The sequence below is a fragment of the Nothoprocta perdicaria genome, unplaced genomic scaffold (assembly GCF_003342845.1).
Source record: "Nothoprocta perdicaria isolate Ctin4 unplaced genomic scaffold, notPer1 scaffold_20, whole genome shotgun sequence".
In the NCBI taxonomy this organism is placed as follows: Eukaryota; Metazoa; Chordata; class Aves; order Tinamiformes; family Tinamidae; genus Nothoprocta; species Nothoprocta perdicaria.
The window spans coordinates 2,228,106-2,244,163 of record NW_020455205.1 but is presented as its reverse complement, the minus strand read 5'-3'; the positions used below and the strand labels follow the sequence as shown (position 1 = coordinate 2,244,163).

The 16,058-nt window shown below is 42.4% G+C and overlaps 1 protein-coding gene across 3 annotated transcripts in view; it reads right to left on the bottom strand.

Moving 5' to 3' along the window:
• Positions 1–6,848: 6,848 nt before the first annotated feature.
• SAMD13 (sterile alpha motif domain containing 13) overlaps positions 6,849–16,058 on the bottom strand; it is an 11,984-nt gene continuing 2,774 nt past the window's right edge. For 2 of the 3 annotated variants that reach the window (XM_026038031.1, XM_026038032.1), the window contains exons 2-5: positions 15,097–15,179; positions 13,449–13,517; positions 11,076–11,187; positions 6,849–7,662 (exon numbers count right to left, since the gene is read on the bottom strand). In XM_026038031.1, coding sequence (XP_025893816.1) covers positions 7,519–7,662; positions 11,076–11,187; positions 13,449–13,517; positions 15,097–15,149 — 378 coding nt within the window. In that variant the 5' untranslated portion in view covers positions 15,150–15,179 and the 3' untranslated portion in view covers positions 6,849–7,518. The remainder of the gene's footprint in view (positions 7,663–11,075; positions 11,188–13,448; positions 13,518–15,096; positions 15,180–16,058) is intronic. The other variant, XM_026038033.1, reaches the window with a different exon arrangement.

The following is a 16,058-nucleotide window of genomic DNA, read 5'->3' as shown; positions in this document are numbered from 1 at the left end:
TACTTTYAGTATTTCCTTTGCAGCATGAATAGTTACAGCAATTGACTAATTTTTCTGCAAGTGTTCTGATTATACGTCTGCTGCTGCTGCTCATCAGAATATACAGTTACTTTACAACCATTCTCTCATTAACCACTGAGGTGTTTGAGGTTTTGGGCTCTCTTTAGTTTAATGAAATAGTTTTCTTTAGTCTTATAATCTTGTCACGACTTCTACACAGGCATGAATCAACCTAATTAATCCTACTACTTCTGGGAGGGCAAGAAGACAGTCGATGTCTGTCTTATTTTCAGTGAATTTAGTCAGCTTTGAGCAGAGATATCAAACTAAGCAATGAGTAATTTTCTCGTCTCATGAACTGTAGCTATTACACACTACATTTGCAGCAGAAATCCTGCCTAACTGCTTTCAGTTTCTCAGCATGCCATTTTCAGAGAACTTTGTGTGACACMAGAATGTGAGTCTTGTGCTCAAAGTTACTTCTGAAAACGGCAATTCGGTTTCCTTGGCAACTTCTCAGCTTAGGAGGCCTACAAAACTGCCTCGGATATGATCATTAAATCCACAGGTACTGAAAATGAGAACGATGTCCTGTACTTTGCAAGATAGGAACTTTTCTTGCCTTAGTCAGCAGGACATAAACACAAAGACAAGATGCTACCTTTCATGAGCCTCAAGTACCTTCTTAAAACATCAGGACAAATAATCCGGCTCTGCTATTCTGCTCCCTGGTCACTTGTTGATTCAAAGAAGCTTGATTTACAGCACTTTCCACTTTGTCYGGGCACACTCTTTCTTATCTTTTTAGAATTGCGTGGTATTGTATTTGTGGGTTCACGTCTTACTATTTCTGCTGTTTCTAGAGGCTTGTAATTTATTAATGTATCTTTTAAGGGCAAATAAAGAGCAATTTCAAAAAACAAAATGACCAGTATATGACTATTTACCAAATAAGAAATGAAACCATTTACTTTCTATATATGAATACAAATATTGTAATTAATAGAAATAATTTTTAGTTCAGACAACTTTATCTACAAAAGTATTTTTGCCTCTTTCTAAACAAAGTAGATGGAAGTTGCCTGCTGTGCTGAATCCAGAGGTGGCTGTTAATGTTTTGCTGATGAAGTCACACGTAAGTGAAACGAACAGCAGCTACTAGATTTCTTGTAAAACCGCCATTCAAAATGTATTTTCTTGCTGATAACATGGACCTTGCTAATCTTGGCCTATATCCCAGYAGTTTTTCTATGATGCCTGCAGCCTCCTGCAGAGAAAAAGGAACAGTATTTCATGTGCATAAACGCCGTACTGCTGTTCCAGTGCCTGATTCTTTCACATCGTGTGTCYGCTACCAGCTACCCAGGACAATCCAGGCACAATCCTCCTCTGCTGCTGATCACGTTCCACATACAACCTACACCACAGAAAGACAAAACCCGCTAGCCAAATTCATCAACCGGTGTCCAACACAGAAACCAAATGTCAGTCACTGTACAAGTGATCTGTCTTCACCAGTCACGTTATTCGACATATAGTCAGTCTACCTACTTCCTAAAATATATTTAAAGCTGTCATTTTTTATAGYTATTACAGCTGCTTCATCTTCTTCTTATTTAAAGGCTTTTATAAATCTTGCATTTATCATGAGTGCACATTCTAAGCTTAACTGACCTGACCTAAGGTGAGGAGAAAAAAAAATAGTGGCTAGGTATCTCAATATAGCTGCTTTTGCAGTTAGAAACCTGCTATTTTAGCACATGTAACTGCCGACCATCTTCTTCCTGGAAAGTGCACAGCAGTAYCTAGAGAGCAAACCTGTTAACTGTTTCTAGCTCAAAAAGATCACTCATGTCTCAGCTGTACTCAGAATATAAACTCTTCTGAGACTGCAAGACTGAACCTAACCAGTCAAAGGTGGTCTAGAAAGGACATATGCACGCTCATGAGTGTGCATATACACCTGCTATATGTACAAGCACACACATATATGCCCAGCACTCGCTGAATCAGCTGGCCTATCAACTGTGACAGTCAGATACGAAGCAGAAGGAGCAGGGGTTAGTTGTGAAGTGCATTTACTGCAGACTTGCAAAATTTTCTTGCCAGTCACCCACTCTTTATTTCTCTTCTTTGCCCAGCAAGCTGGGACTCCACTGCTCTTCCTTGATACCAGTCATCAAAGCAACAGGTTAAGCCTGCAGTGTGTGGTGGGCTGTGTTGCTGAGACAGGCTGAATGTGACAACACCGGGGTTTGCTTTATCTGTCTGTGCAGCCAGGCTCTCCTTCCCTCRCCTGCTGGGTGCCCAGCAGCCGCGGGGGCCCAGCCAGGCCCGGCCTGACGGGCTCTTGCCCCTCACTGCAGCTGGGGGGCACGGGGATGCTCCCTCCCGCACCCCTTGAGGGCACAGGCTGCAGCACAACTGGGTGCAATCTCAAAGAGGCACAGGCAGGGAGGCAGCCCACTTTTGTAGGGAATTCACCTATAACCCCCAAGAGCACTATCCCCGCTTGGGGTGGCAGGGGAAAGAGAGAAAACCAAAATTTGTATGTATCTGGGCAAGGCCCGATGACAGCTCCATGGCCTAACGCTGCAGCCAGCCCTGCTACGTCCAGCTTTCCTGCCTGTGGTGCAGGCGTTTACAGGCAGGAGGAAACAAGGAGGCGAGCAGGGACGGGGAGAAATATACGGATGGGAAGAAAGACAACAGAAAACTAGAATAATCAGGGAGAACAAATATAACTGGTATTTGGGCACTTCAGAAATGAAAACAGACTTAAAACAGGATTTGAGGGGCTCAAAACTAGAAGAAGGGGTACACAAACTTCTGGCACAGCCCAAGATGCCGGAGTCCTGACGGATTCCCCAACCTTATGGAGTGACATTAGGCATGAATTCCCATTTGCCATTTCCCAATGGCAAAAAGACAAGAGCTCAAAGTTTAATGACCTTGGCTTCCTGCAACGTTTCAAAATCTTCTAGACTACAGATATTTCCAGCACAGGGAAGCCAAGACTAGCTGACACACAGCATTTTTGCACAAGGGAGGAGGGAGCTGAGGAGATGTGTCCTTAYAAAAACAGCGTTGCTACATCTAGGAAAACACCCTCATTCACACTTCTCCTGATTTGGCCACCAGTTGGGCTGCAAATTTAGCTATGCATTCCCTCATCTTTACTCCTTCCTCCTGCTGCAGTCCCCTAGCAGATGATACAGCATATTTGCCTGGTGGGCCATCCCCGCCTCTTCATGCTTCACTCACTGCAAAGTCAGGGGTGCCCTCAGCATGCTGAGTATCAGGCAGGGCTTACAGCGAGGAAGTTGGTTTACAGCAGCCATCTGCAAAGGGGAAGAAAAYGTCTTGAGATCAGCACAAAGCCTCCAAGACCAAGAAATCAGTTGACCTGCTGACAAGCAGCTGTAACTGCTGACTGATCCTGTGGATGCTCTCATGAATGCAGCAAATAAACACAACAGCCTCCAGCACTTACCAGCAGCCTTCACCAGTGATGAAACTCTCACACAGAGATCAGTTGCCACTTAGAGCCTTCATGTTGCCCCACTGGGGTCTCCAGGTATTAGATGTTGTGGTCRCATCCCCCAAGTTAACAGCGCTTACCAGGTAATGTTATTCTGGGACTAAGCTGCACACACAGCTGGGATCCAAAGGAACATCATTAGATCCAATGCTTTCCTACCTACACGAGTTAAGCAAAAAAAAAAAAAATTTTAATCTTTCCATATTTGCATATTAAGCAAAATGCAGCTTTTTTTTTCTTTTCCTGCTTCATCGCAGCCTTCACATTTCAATCATTTAGSGATGTGTAAGACTATTGCCATAAAAATGGGAAACATTAATCAACTTTGTAGCTCCTACCACGTTCTTGTAAAATGAGCCCCCTCCTTTTCAAATAATTGTAATTGTAACTTGAGTGTACCAGGAGAAAGTGTTGAAKACTCCGCTAAATAGGTGAATGACCCAGCAGAATGTAAACATACTAAAGAAAGAAAGAAAGAAACAAACAAACAAACAAAAACCAGTAAGAGGGTTAACTGAGTTAATTTAGCAAGTAATCGCTGACAGAGAGAAGGTAAGGTGCCATTCTGCTGGGCCCTTCCTACCAGGAGCGATGCAGGGGTGATACGCCCTTCGCTACAGCTGCCAAGTCTTGTCCTGTAATTAGAAGAACAGAGAAGTTTCTACAAAGTGATAAAACAATGTGCAGCACGTTAAGGCAAACTATTCTGAAGAGAACTGCTATGAACACAAGCATGAGAAAGATGATCAAATTTTCCCTGGGGAGAGAGCTGGAGAGGCAGAACCACCACCTTCCTGCCTTGCTGCCAGCTGCCTTGTACATGCTCAGTTTGTGGCAAGAGAGGGGAGGGGAACAGCAGGTCCTTGGCTGCAGCGCACGTCTCTGCCCTCGTGCTGACGTGCASCAGGTGAGGGGGGCCCGAGAGCTGCTCTGCTCCCTGAAGCTGCCTCCAGACCTTGCTCCCRGAGACGGGAGGCCGCTCTCCAAAGTGCTAATGCGGTGCGAAACTGGGGAGAGCTGCACTGCTGACCCTGTGCTCGCTCACGTGCCCGCTGGCAGCTTAACCAGCCGCCACGGGAGCCCAGGGATGGCTTTTAAGGAAAGGGCCGTCTCCCTCTTGCAGGGTTGAGGGCACACGTTACCTCGGCGCCRTGCACAGCTCTGCGCTATCAGCTGCGGCACGGCCGCAGCATCCAGTCATGCCCATCAGCCGCTTCCTCAGCTCAGCAGCAGCTGCGTTCTCCGCATGAGGAATGGCAGCTAAAAATAACCTGGCTTCGACTTCCTCTTTCAAAGCACTCAATCTGTTTTAAAAAGATTTTTTTTCCTCCCAGAAACAGCAAGGAGAAAGTAACGGACAAAACCAGGATGGTCACCTGCGCAAAAAGAATGGCAGTGTTAGAAAGCYCAAATAACAATAGGACACCACAATGAAGATTTGGGGGGGTGGGGGGGAAGATTAGAGAAAAGGCTCTGTCTGCATAAAATCCTTCAAATTCCCTTTCAGGATTACAGCGAGCTTTCGGTTATGCCTCTGCTTGCATGAACCAGTTAGCAGCGCTGATCAAAAGAGGAATACAATCTGGAGGTTTCTGAATCCAATTCTTCAGCTCATTAAAACATGGTAAAAAAAAGTGCAGTGCTCAGTAATTGCCAAATGAGCCCTCGGGGCTTATACAGTGAAGGTTTTTACTTYCTGATGGAACAAATATTTTTTGCTTATAATTCTATATAATTCATAGATTTACAAGAAGTGTCTTTACCACCCCAAACAAATGGAGAAAAAGAGGCTATTCAATTCATCTTTCAGTAATGCAGTACTAAGTAATTTACTCCAACAATGCCAGGAATACAGGGCTGGTAGGGGTCTGCTGACTGCTGCAGACAGCTGCTTCACATCATCCTTTCCATAAACAAATCTAAATATTAAAAGATTTAAGTTTCACATACAGATTTTCAGTTACACCCTGTAACCAGTCAGATACAGAYTGTACTTGAAAACTCCCATCTCTCTGTTTGAACCAAGCCTTCCAGAAGATCCCTGCTCCCAGCAGGTATTCCTGGACACCAACAAACTATAGATAGAGTCATAGGCAGAACACAGACTACGACACACAAACCTGCTGCTAACAGACGGATGTCTAGAAATTGATACAGTACAAGGGACAGGGAGGAGCAGAGAAAATATCCCTGCCTCCTACCACGAGTCTCAAATTCCAAATGGAGCATACAAGGCAGTGTAATGTTCAGGAGCTATACAAGAAAGCACATTGAGGTACAGCTTATGCATTATGTAGCTCACTGTGAGCTTTACCTACAGCTCAGCTGTTAACGTGGTTTTATCCTCTCCCAAATCTCAACACAAGAAATGATAAGCAATTCCCCTGGCACTGCAGCACCCACACCTTGCACTTGTGCTGGAGTTGCCACTCGGGCAGGATCGCAGGAGCTTCTGCCTCGCCGCACTGAGCCACCCTTCGCGCCCCGGGGCAGACAGTGCTGCACACTTGTCTCCTCTCCCATCTTAGCAACATCTCCTCACATCTCCTCACACCCCATTTCCACATYCACCTCTCCTGTGGTTTGCTGCTTCCCAGCTCCTCCGCTCCACTCYATGGACACAAGCCCAGAGACGATGCCGAGCCTGGCCAGGCCAAGCTGCACCTGCAGGGTCCCTCTCCTGGGCAGCAGCTCCAGCAGAGGGGAAGAGAAGCACCCAAGTCCCTGGCAGCCGCAGCCAGGGCTTTGGACTTGCCCTCAGCACTGCCTAAGCAAAAGCAAATCCACTGAACCGGTAAGYGCATGGCTGAGGGAGTTATCAGTAATCACAAGAACATACCATATTAAGTCATTTTTGGTACCTTTTTAATAAGAAAATGAAGGGGGGGGGGAAGAAAAGGAATCCCTGATGCTCTGCAACAAAGAAATAGAGAAAGTAAGAAAACTGTAAAGTAAAATGAATCCAAACATAAGCAATGTTTTATTGGGATACAGCAAGCAACCTATCAAATAGGGAACTGGTACAAACAGACTGAACAAGACTCTCTTTTAACAGAGATGTATGGTGACAAGACAGCTTCTTTCAGTTTTTTAAAACAAATATTCAAACTGTAAGTAAAGGTTCAAAAAAAAGCAACTGTTACAACACCATGACAGACAACAATAATGTGCAGAATTTTACTCTTTATTTGTTTTTATAAATTTCTGCATAATGTTAGAAAACAGTTATTAAAAATAAAAAAGGAATAAAATGAAATTCTTTAGTTTTGTAAAGCAACACAAACTTTTAAAAGCCAACTGTACTTTACATAGAACTACTATAAAACGGGTAAAAGCAAGAAAAAAAWTTAAAGGACAGCAAAAAATACACAACCCAGTTTCACCTGTCAGCAACGCCTTCTGCTATCGAAGGGGCTATGTTAGTTGTATATACAGCTTTAAACATTGCAGCATACCACAAGTAAACCTTAATAAGGTCAAAAATAGGACCCTCTGCAAAAAAAGGGTGAGTTGGCAAGTCTCAGTCCCATCCCAAAATCATAAGTAGTAATAACTTCAGTAGGTCTTTAATGTGCACCAGAACATACTTTTATTTGTTTCTCGCTCCCAAAGATGCATGTAAACTTTATTTTTGCTCCCTTTTGGTATTCTAATTCATGAAAACAGAAACATGCCTGGCTCTAAAATGAGAAGGACCACAGCTTCCTCTTGCTCTCGATACAGTGCTGTAGCTATCTCAACAGGCGCTCTGACAAATCCTAAAAGAGAAAATTGTTACGCACCATGGAAAAAACACACACCACCTCTCTCAGTTCAGACTTAGTATACAGTATATTGCCAACTCTATCCAATAGGATATATATCATTGTAATTTGGTTTAAACTCTTAATAGATATATTCTCTCTTTACAAAGTTCCACCACATGAAACCAAATTGCTTATTTACTGTTTGAGGCACGACCCCTATTAGACAATTCGCTATAAAGAGTTGTACTTTAGATGTTGTGTCTGTAGAGGCTTTATGTGATATTCATAGATTTTCAGCGCAGGGCCCAGTTTTAATGAAAGTCCAGTCAGCACATCATTCCTTGTCATCAACAGTAACGATTTGCCATCAATCTCCTATAAGAAGAATTAAAGAGCTGATGAATACAATGTGGAAATTAACAGGTGAGACAGTAATGCAACAAATGGAAGACTACTATGGAGGGGCTATGAAAAACACAGTAACATTTGTTTTTCTAAAATTTAATGTTTTAATTGTTAAATTCTGCTAATAGGCTGGCTTTCAAGTGCTCATCTGTGCTAAGCACAAATGCTATTTAGTCAAGCACAAAACCTGAGGTTGCCTCACTTGAAAACTCTCTCCTTTTAAATCTGTTTCARATTAATAGGTACAGATTGCCTAATTATCCATCATAAAGGGAAAGATGTTCTTAGGGAGAAAACACTGAACTGCAATGTCAGAAGAATTACCATTGACAGCAATATGCAAGTTTGGACTAGTCTTGTCATTACCTGCTGACATCTCTGGGTGCCTATTTTAGCAGGCTACCCTTCACGTGCCTCCTTCCTGCAGATTCCTGCAATCCAAAAATCTTAAGACAGCCCCACTATGGAATTTCACCCTCTGGGGGAACTTCTCTTCCTCCACTGACAACAACAGAAGCAAGAAGGAGCACATTTCCAGCACGGGTCTCAACATCCTCTGCCTGTTTGCATTTAAAATTTCCCACCTTTAAATCACAGATAACACACTTGTTCTCTCAGATCCCAGCCTTCTGGCCTAGTTAGAGTAGAAATTGCTGGCTTTGGGAGGGGGGTGGGGGGAGGTTCCATCTCAAAACCTTGTCATACTGTCACAAATCAACTGTGAGTTTTCCAAGATCAAAAAGCAAGACTAAAAACACACATATCTCAGCTGCCACCTTTATTTTCAGATGTGGGACTGTTGTTGTCTTTACACAGCTCTCCAGTTGAGTCACGCTACGCCACCCAGAAAGCATGAGCTACACCTACAGAACAGGGCACAGCTGGTGCATCACTGCACGGCCCCTCCTGCCAAGGTCACCAGAGCCCAAAACAGCACACAGCCTTATGGTGCTCTCCTGCACTGCACTTGATCTTGGGGCTTTAAAATAAACAAAAATAAAACATGCAAAACACGATTTTGAATTTGATAGCAATAGGAAACAGGCAGTTCAACTGCTTGCATATAAGGTAGTTGTCTATTACAATATAGTCATCTATCAAACTATACTGCCAGATTTTGTATTTTAAGACTTATGTCATTTTAATAAGCAATATATAAAACCATCCCACATCAGTTTATCCTACTGCAACATCTACSTTACGAACATTAACTGCTCTCACAAATGTCACAAATCATCCTAATATGTCTTACTAGTTTAGCATTAATTTGCCCAAACTGATCTATATCATTTGCTAAAAATTATAAATACAAAGTGCATAAAAAACGCTTGTTATAGTCAAAGATCAAGTGAAAGTGGAATTTCTTTAAAACCTTAGAGCACAATATAACATAGCATTTCTAAAAAAAGTCAATAATATTTTACCCAATTATGACAGATGCCTCCTTCCAATTACTGTTGAGAATGTTAATAGTTAGAAAGTTTCTATTCTCCCTCTTCCATTTGTCAAAAACTTTTTATGGAAATTGCAACACTATCGACTATTCTGTTCACGTTTAAGCCTGATCTAAAGTTGCCTTTGCTGCTCAGCAATGGTGTGAAGGATGAACAGTCTTAGAAGAGTCCCAGCAACGTAGCTCAAAAGAACCTTACTTCGGCTGCCCTCCTAAAGCCACTAGCCCTCATTGCAGGGCACTATCGACACGTACGTTCCACATCTCTGCTGCCTTCCACCCAGCGGTTGCAAATTGCTCTGCAACATTCCTGTGCCAGCCTCACCTTGCTGCCAGTGTAAGGGGGGGGGAGGAAGGGTTTTTTTGTTTGTTTGTTTGTTTTTGGTGTGTGTCTTTCTTAAAAGTCTTAAGGCACTCTCTGGTGCTGCTAAAGAAACATGAATGCTGGTACTAGTGAATGTATACACTTAAACTACTTTTTGTTTGTTTACCCATCTCTGTCTTCCAGAGAATTACCGGACAGCTCCTGGCCCAGGACAAAGGGCTCAATTTAGATACTGTTACACTCATCAGATACAATCAGGTCTAGTTTCATTATCCAGGTGCTGAAGGTCAGCAAGATTAACCTGAAAAAGAGCTAACTKGATTTCACTTCAGATGCACTGCTTTGCTGCAGAGCTGTCAATAACTTGCACTGACTCAGCAGCTTGAAAGGGCAGGCCAATTATTTTGGTAACAAAATACAAGCATTGGTAACCAATTTCCTGGTTCCTACATGCAAATCTATGGTCTCAGGGATGATGCTGGAGTGAAGGATGTGGAGATGTAACCTTCCTCTCTCTGTGGAAGAYAGCTGCTGCAAGCAAGCACTTTCCCATCCTGCCCCACTAACATACCTTACTTACAGGCTGGTAGGCCAGCCACAAGAAGCCATAAAATTGTTAAGATCCATACTGTCCAAAACTGCCAGAAAACCATCTATCCATTAACAYGAGCTGTAGTGGAGACCACTTCTATTACACTGAGACAAAGAGAGACCACACACACACACGGCCACAGCTATCCCTGTGATGAACACCACAAAGGCTACATTTAAAGGTAGCAACTTGYGGGAAAAGGCAGCATATCAGCCAATATTTTCTGTGGAAGGCAGTCYGTAGCTTTGACTGACTTCCCTCTGGTAACTTCATTTTATCAGAAAAGGCAGATGGGGGAARATTTTCCATAGAAAACAGGGAGGCGTTCTCCAGTTCACAACAACTTCTCAGCTCATAGATACACTGCAGGAAACAGACTCTCCAGATCTTACTCATGCTTTAAAGCACCAACTGGGTCTCTTTTTCCTCCCTCCCACAAGCCCTAAAAAGGCCTGACCTTTTCCCTTGRAGTCCTGCAAACATTCTGCTCCAGTGCAAAGAAAGATTTTCCCCCTGCCCTTATCAACAAGTTCTTTCCCTATTTGCTTGCACTGCTAAGCCAATGGGACACAGCAGCCCTTTTTCATCCGTGTTCTTCAAAAGTAAATTGCTGCTTTTGCAATCCCAGTATTTTATAAACTCATGAGCGTATTTGCACAGCACACTTAGGAAGAACAGAATTACCACTTCTATTTGAAAAAACGAAACAGTGGAACTGAATGAATTGTATAGTCTGAAACGAGGCCAGAAAGTTTGTTTAGATTCTTCAGCTTTCAGGTGAGTACTTCAAATACATACTACATTTTCATCTCGCTAATCACATCTTGTGAAGTAATATTGTCACTAAAAGATCACAGCAGTCCCATGGATTTTCAGCTCCTAACAGCGACTTTCAAGGTTTTTTACAACACCTCATCATACACTAACCAAATTATCACGTCAACTGCAAAAAACGTGCAGTGTGAGAAGGTGGTGACAGCTGAAGGTGACTGCATGTTTCCTAATGGATTTACCTGTTCTTGAAAAGCATTGGCTTGTTCCTCAAATCCTGCTGTTCTGAAGTAATTCACCACATCAATAACAGCCCAGTCAGCAGGGTCTGGAGATCTCCCATTCTCTACTGAGCTGCAAAATGCAAATCCAGATGAGTAATCACTAAAATATGTGCAGAGTATGTGCAGTTCCTTCTTCACACACAACCCATGCACATCCTCTCCCTTTCCACTTCCCCAGGAAGAGTATCCTTTGAGATCCCCAAGAGACAGACCAGTCACGCCTCTTCTCTTCCATTTCAAACACTGACATGGGACAAATGAGGTACCTCTCTTTTCACAAAAGAAGAAAATGTAGAAATCTTCATGTCAGCTAAAAGTAATCAGTCACAATTTTCATCTGTGGAGAGGCTGCTTTTGCAGCTGGACAAAGACTACGTTGTCTAAGATGCTGAATCCCAGCCCTTCAAGACCTCAGGTTTTAGCCACCAAATATTAAAAAAAAAAAAAAAAAAAAAAAAAAAAAAAAAAAAAAAAGCGCAGTGTGTGGCTTAGTGTTTTTCCAGATGACATAGTACTTCTTTGTAACATTGGTAGGAACTACTGGAAAAAAACAGAACCACAATGATTGCACTCATAGCTCAAAATAAAATATTTTCCAAAACTGGTTTTGGACTCCTCTTTGGACAAATCTATGGAGTTTTTAAACGGCTATTAATCCCAGAAAACAGCTGTTAAACACAGYCTTTCAGTGATTGACCTCAGGTAATTGCTTTGCATAGTAGCAGAAACAACTGTTGTTGTCACAACCATTTCTGCTATCCTTATCCTTGTCCTGCATTCCTTATCCTCAATTTGCCATTTTCTATTTCAGATTTGGTATCTCAGATAACCTTTGTGTATTTGCAAATTCTTRGTGAGAAATACACACAGTGAAATCTAACTGCTTTCCCTGACTGATTTACTGGCGGGAAGAGCAAGGCATCTTCCAGAATAAACAACTAGAAGATGCTTCCCCAACTGGACATCCCATTTCATCTTYAAGTTCATCCCAGATAATTTCCACTATCATGAGTGCTTAACTGTAGTGCTAATGATGAAACAACAAATGACTGCACACCAGGGCAGATGTCAGGGTTCTGCCCATTTCATGTCCTGAAGTTTAGACATAGGACTTAGATTCTCAGCAGTAACAGCTGGAGGACAAGAACAGGCAGTAGCCTCCTGACAGCTCCTTTCTTTCTACCCTTCAAATTTTTCTTTCCTGCTATCACCTCTGTGTTGGCTAGGCTTTGTAAACRTCTGCCCTTAAGAAATAATGGCACGTCATTGTGATTCAGAAAAGTTTTATAAAGTACAATTTTCAGTAAAAATCTAAGTGAATCAAGGGCCCCTCASTTTCCACCAGCCATGATGAGAAAGGAGCAGACTCAAAGGAGTCACTTGATTTCTATAAAAATGACAATTTCTGTGACTAGCTAAATCTGTGACAGAGAACATCAGCACACTGACGTTCATGTCTCCCCTAAACACTGGAGTGCACCATGGAATATGGCAAGAAAATCTTGCCCTACAGGCTCACATGGAGACATAGGTATTGCACCTCACGCTGCAATTAGCCTTCTGAAAACTGTAACTTCCACTTACCCCCAGAATACACACACATTTGAGAATAATGAGCTGGGGACCACAGTTTTTTATTTTTACATATCAAATAATACCCTACTTCATGAACTGCTTCACTGATTGCAATTACGGAAAGTAACAGTCTAGAGATCTGACTCTCTAGCCTTATGAGAGTTGTGCTCTGCCCCCCCCCCCCKTTGTTTTTTTAAATCAAAAGAATGCCTTTCAATTTCTGGTGTTGCTCCTGTTCTAAGGCTTAAAAGTAAAATGTGCTGTGAACTGCACAAAATCTACACATGCTTATTGAAGCAGAGTTTAAAAAATTGTGTTTAAAACTTTGCATAAGATAGGCATTCCTAAAACAYACTCTATCATTTTGAATGCCTCATTTCCTATTTAAATTAAAAATAAACAAAAAGATCCCAACAATTCAGCAGTAAGAAAGCATACTTCCCAAAGCATTTAATCTCCAACTAGCTATGGTCTCAAACCTTCTCTTTCACAGTTCTGTATTTCACCTCAAGTGTATTGATTCTTCATGTAGCTCTTCTAGCACAAAGAAATGTGCAGACCAAACCAGCCCCATCCCAGGCCCAATTGCAATGACTTCATGGGCTCTGCCATAGACTAATCCCAGGAAATAACTGCAAGTTCCTGTCTCAAGGAATACAGTCATGCTGAACCTCAAGTGGAGCCAATTTCCACAGCTATAACTGCAAGGGCAGACTCAAGGGCATGTTGCAGACTTTGGAATGGGTTTTAACCCACCTATGCCCACAGATCATCTTCTGGCTTCTACACTTCGGCAGTCTCCCCCCTGTCCTGTTGTTGCACACTCTTTAAACAAAAAAAAAAAAATGAATTTAGAAGAGCCATAACTTAACCATGCACCTCTTTATGCCAGATATCCTGAATGCTGCAAAATTGTAAGAGGGCTGGCATCTCAGGCTGTGCAACCATATACCAGTTGCACTGATTATGAATAGATTTGGCTTGCCTGCTTTTCACCACTGTCCCTGTGCCTTTATTGCCATCATGTGGCAGAAGCAGCAAGGTCTGGTAGGATATGGCTGTGAAGAAACAGCTTTTATCCAACCTATTTATAATCACATGAAGAGAGGACCAAATATTTGTTTTGTAGATATGTGCATGTACATATTACATGCTCGTTTTGAAACCACAGCTTCTGTTCAGTTTAATTACATTCCTCATCAGCTTTAAAAAGCCACCTTCACAATTAGTAGTTGAGCCTTTATCACCTAAGCCTCAGGGGAAAATAATTAAACATAAGCTGTCCTTGCCTCAACTATTTCCCTGCTTCGAGTCCCAACTATAGAAACAAGACTGCTAATTGAAGGTGGCTTCTGAGGGACAGGCACAGTGTAATCTACCTACTTTCACTGAATAGGCAAATGCATTTTACATTGGTGTGGTATAACCAGTGACTCAAGTGAAGGGAGAATACAGTGATTTTAATGACTGTCAGCAGATCTTTTGATGCTATGTCATAATCAGGTGCTTCATCAGTATCCTAAAACAGTCATTATTTTTATCATTGTTTACATTACGCTATCACCAAGGGGTCCAGGCATTGCTAAGTTTTCTTGTAAGGCTTGTGGCAAAGAGACCTGAAGGAGAAGAACAAGATGCAGCTTTGCAGGAAYACAGAAACTCCTCCAAAAACAGCTTCTACCCCTTAGCAAGCAGCCCACCACTCTGAAGAGTATTATAGGGCGCTTTGTCTTATTTCCACCACAGGCACCTGGGATTAAAACTCAGCAGGATAYGGGTTTTTCAGCAGACAGTTTAGAATATCCATTTCAGATTTGCTGCTGCCTAGCACCGGATGGCAGGCCAATCACCAGGAAAAAGCATCTGTCTCTCTTTGAAAAGGACAAAGAGAAGAGGACTTCCACACTGGACGTTTCTTCTCCCCTGGCACTGCCTCTGCAAAAGCCACTAGCTAGAAGTAAAAAGCCCTTTAAACTCCTCAGGCACCACTTGCTTTGCTGCTTCCCCTTCGCTGAGGCATTTCACCTCTCCAGTCAAACTGGATGGTGGCAGCAGCTTCCCTCAAATCAGCAGGAAGCTGAGCGGAGGTGGAACGTTGCCTACAGCACGACGTACTCCACGCTCTGCTGAAAGGCCAACTCAAAGGAATCTCTCCAACTTGTTTMTAGCTTCTGCATCTCTCCATTGCTATCCAGCCTCCCCACAACCCCCCCTTCAATCAATTCATTGTCAAAGACTCTTCTATTTCAAAGCTGAAATAGAAAAAAAATAATTGAGAACAGGGAAACCTCAAGACAAGGAGAGATGGAGGTATCCACCATTGCCAACCACATTAAGTAAAATGAATAGTAAAATCCAATTCCATATGCAGATTACAAAAAGTAAATACTATGGATTCACTTACTTTTTGACATCCAGAGCGCCATTTTCCTTGTTTTCCATGTCAACAGTTAGCATAGGGTGGACAGAGGTATCTTATTTCAGCAACTAATCAATAAGGAGGGAAAAATAAAAGTTGCGTTTGATTATTAGCAGTATGAACACAGCAACATAACATAACAGGCATTCTACAAAGACAAATGATGAGCAAAATGTTTTATACACAAGTCACATTTAGACTGACAAACAAGGTTACAAAATGTGCCCTAAGCTCCTGATGCCTAAAATCTTATCCATATGACCACTCCTCCTGCASTAGCACAGTGCCTTCCATACACGCTCAATTCAGCAAAGGCATGCACAACGAACGTAGGAAAAAAAAAAAATCCAGCTTGTTTCCCTCCTTGCAGTGTGCTGGAGTATTTCCCCACACAGCTTTTTCTACAACTTCTGGACCATGCAGCAGTGACTGAGGCCTTTCTGCTATTGCCGTTCTTAAATAAATCATTCCTGTTCCACGGAGCTGACCAAGGAGTGACCAAGGACTCAGGATGTTCTTGCTGTAGCATTAATGGACGCTAGGAATGTCATACAGCTCTGGGAGGCACAGAATAGAGAAATCATGTTGTTCAGCTAAAAGTTTGCACAAACAGATGATACCAAATAAAAGCACTGTTTAAGAAAAAAAAAAAAAAGAAAAGAAAAAGCAAAGAGGAAATAAATGTTTATTATATAGCTAGAAAAAAAAAAAACAAAAAAAAAGCAGTGTAAGAAAAAAAAAAAAAAAAGAAAAGAAAAAGCAAAGAGGAAATAAATGTTTATTATATAGCTAGCAGCACGTAAAGCACCCAAATCAACAGTTACAAACTAGTCAGAAGAGCGTTTCTCGCCGTGCAGGTGAGCGGGTAACTGGACGCCCCTKGCGAGGCGCTTCGCGGTTCACCCGAGGTGACTGCAGAAGGACGAGCGGCAGGGGCAGCTCCGCGG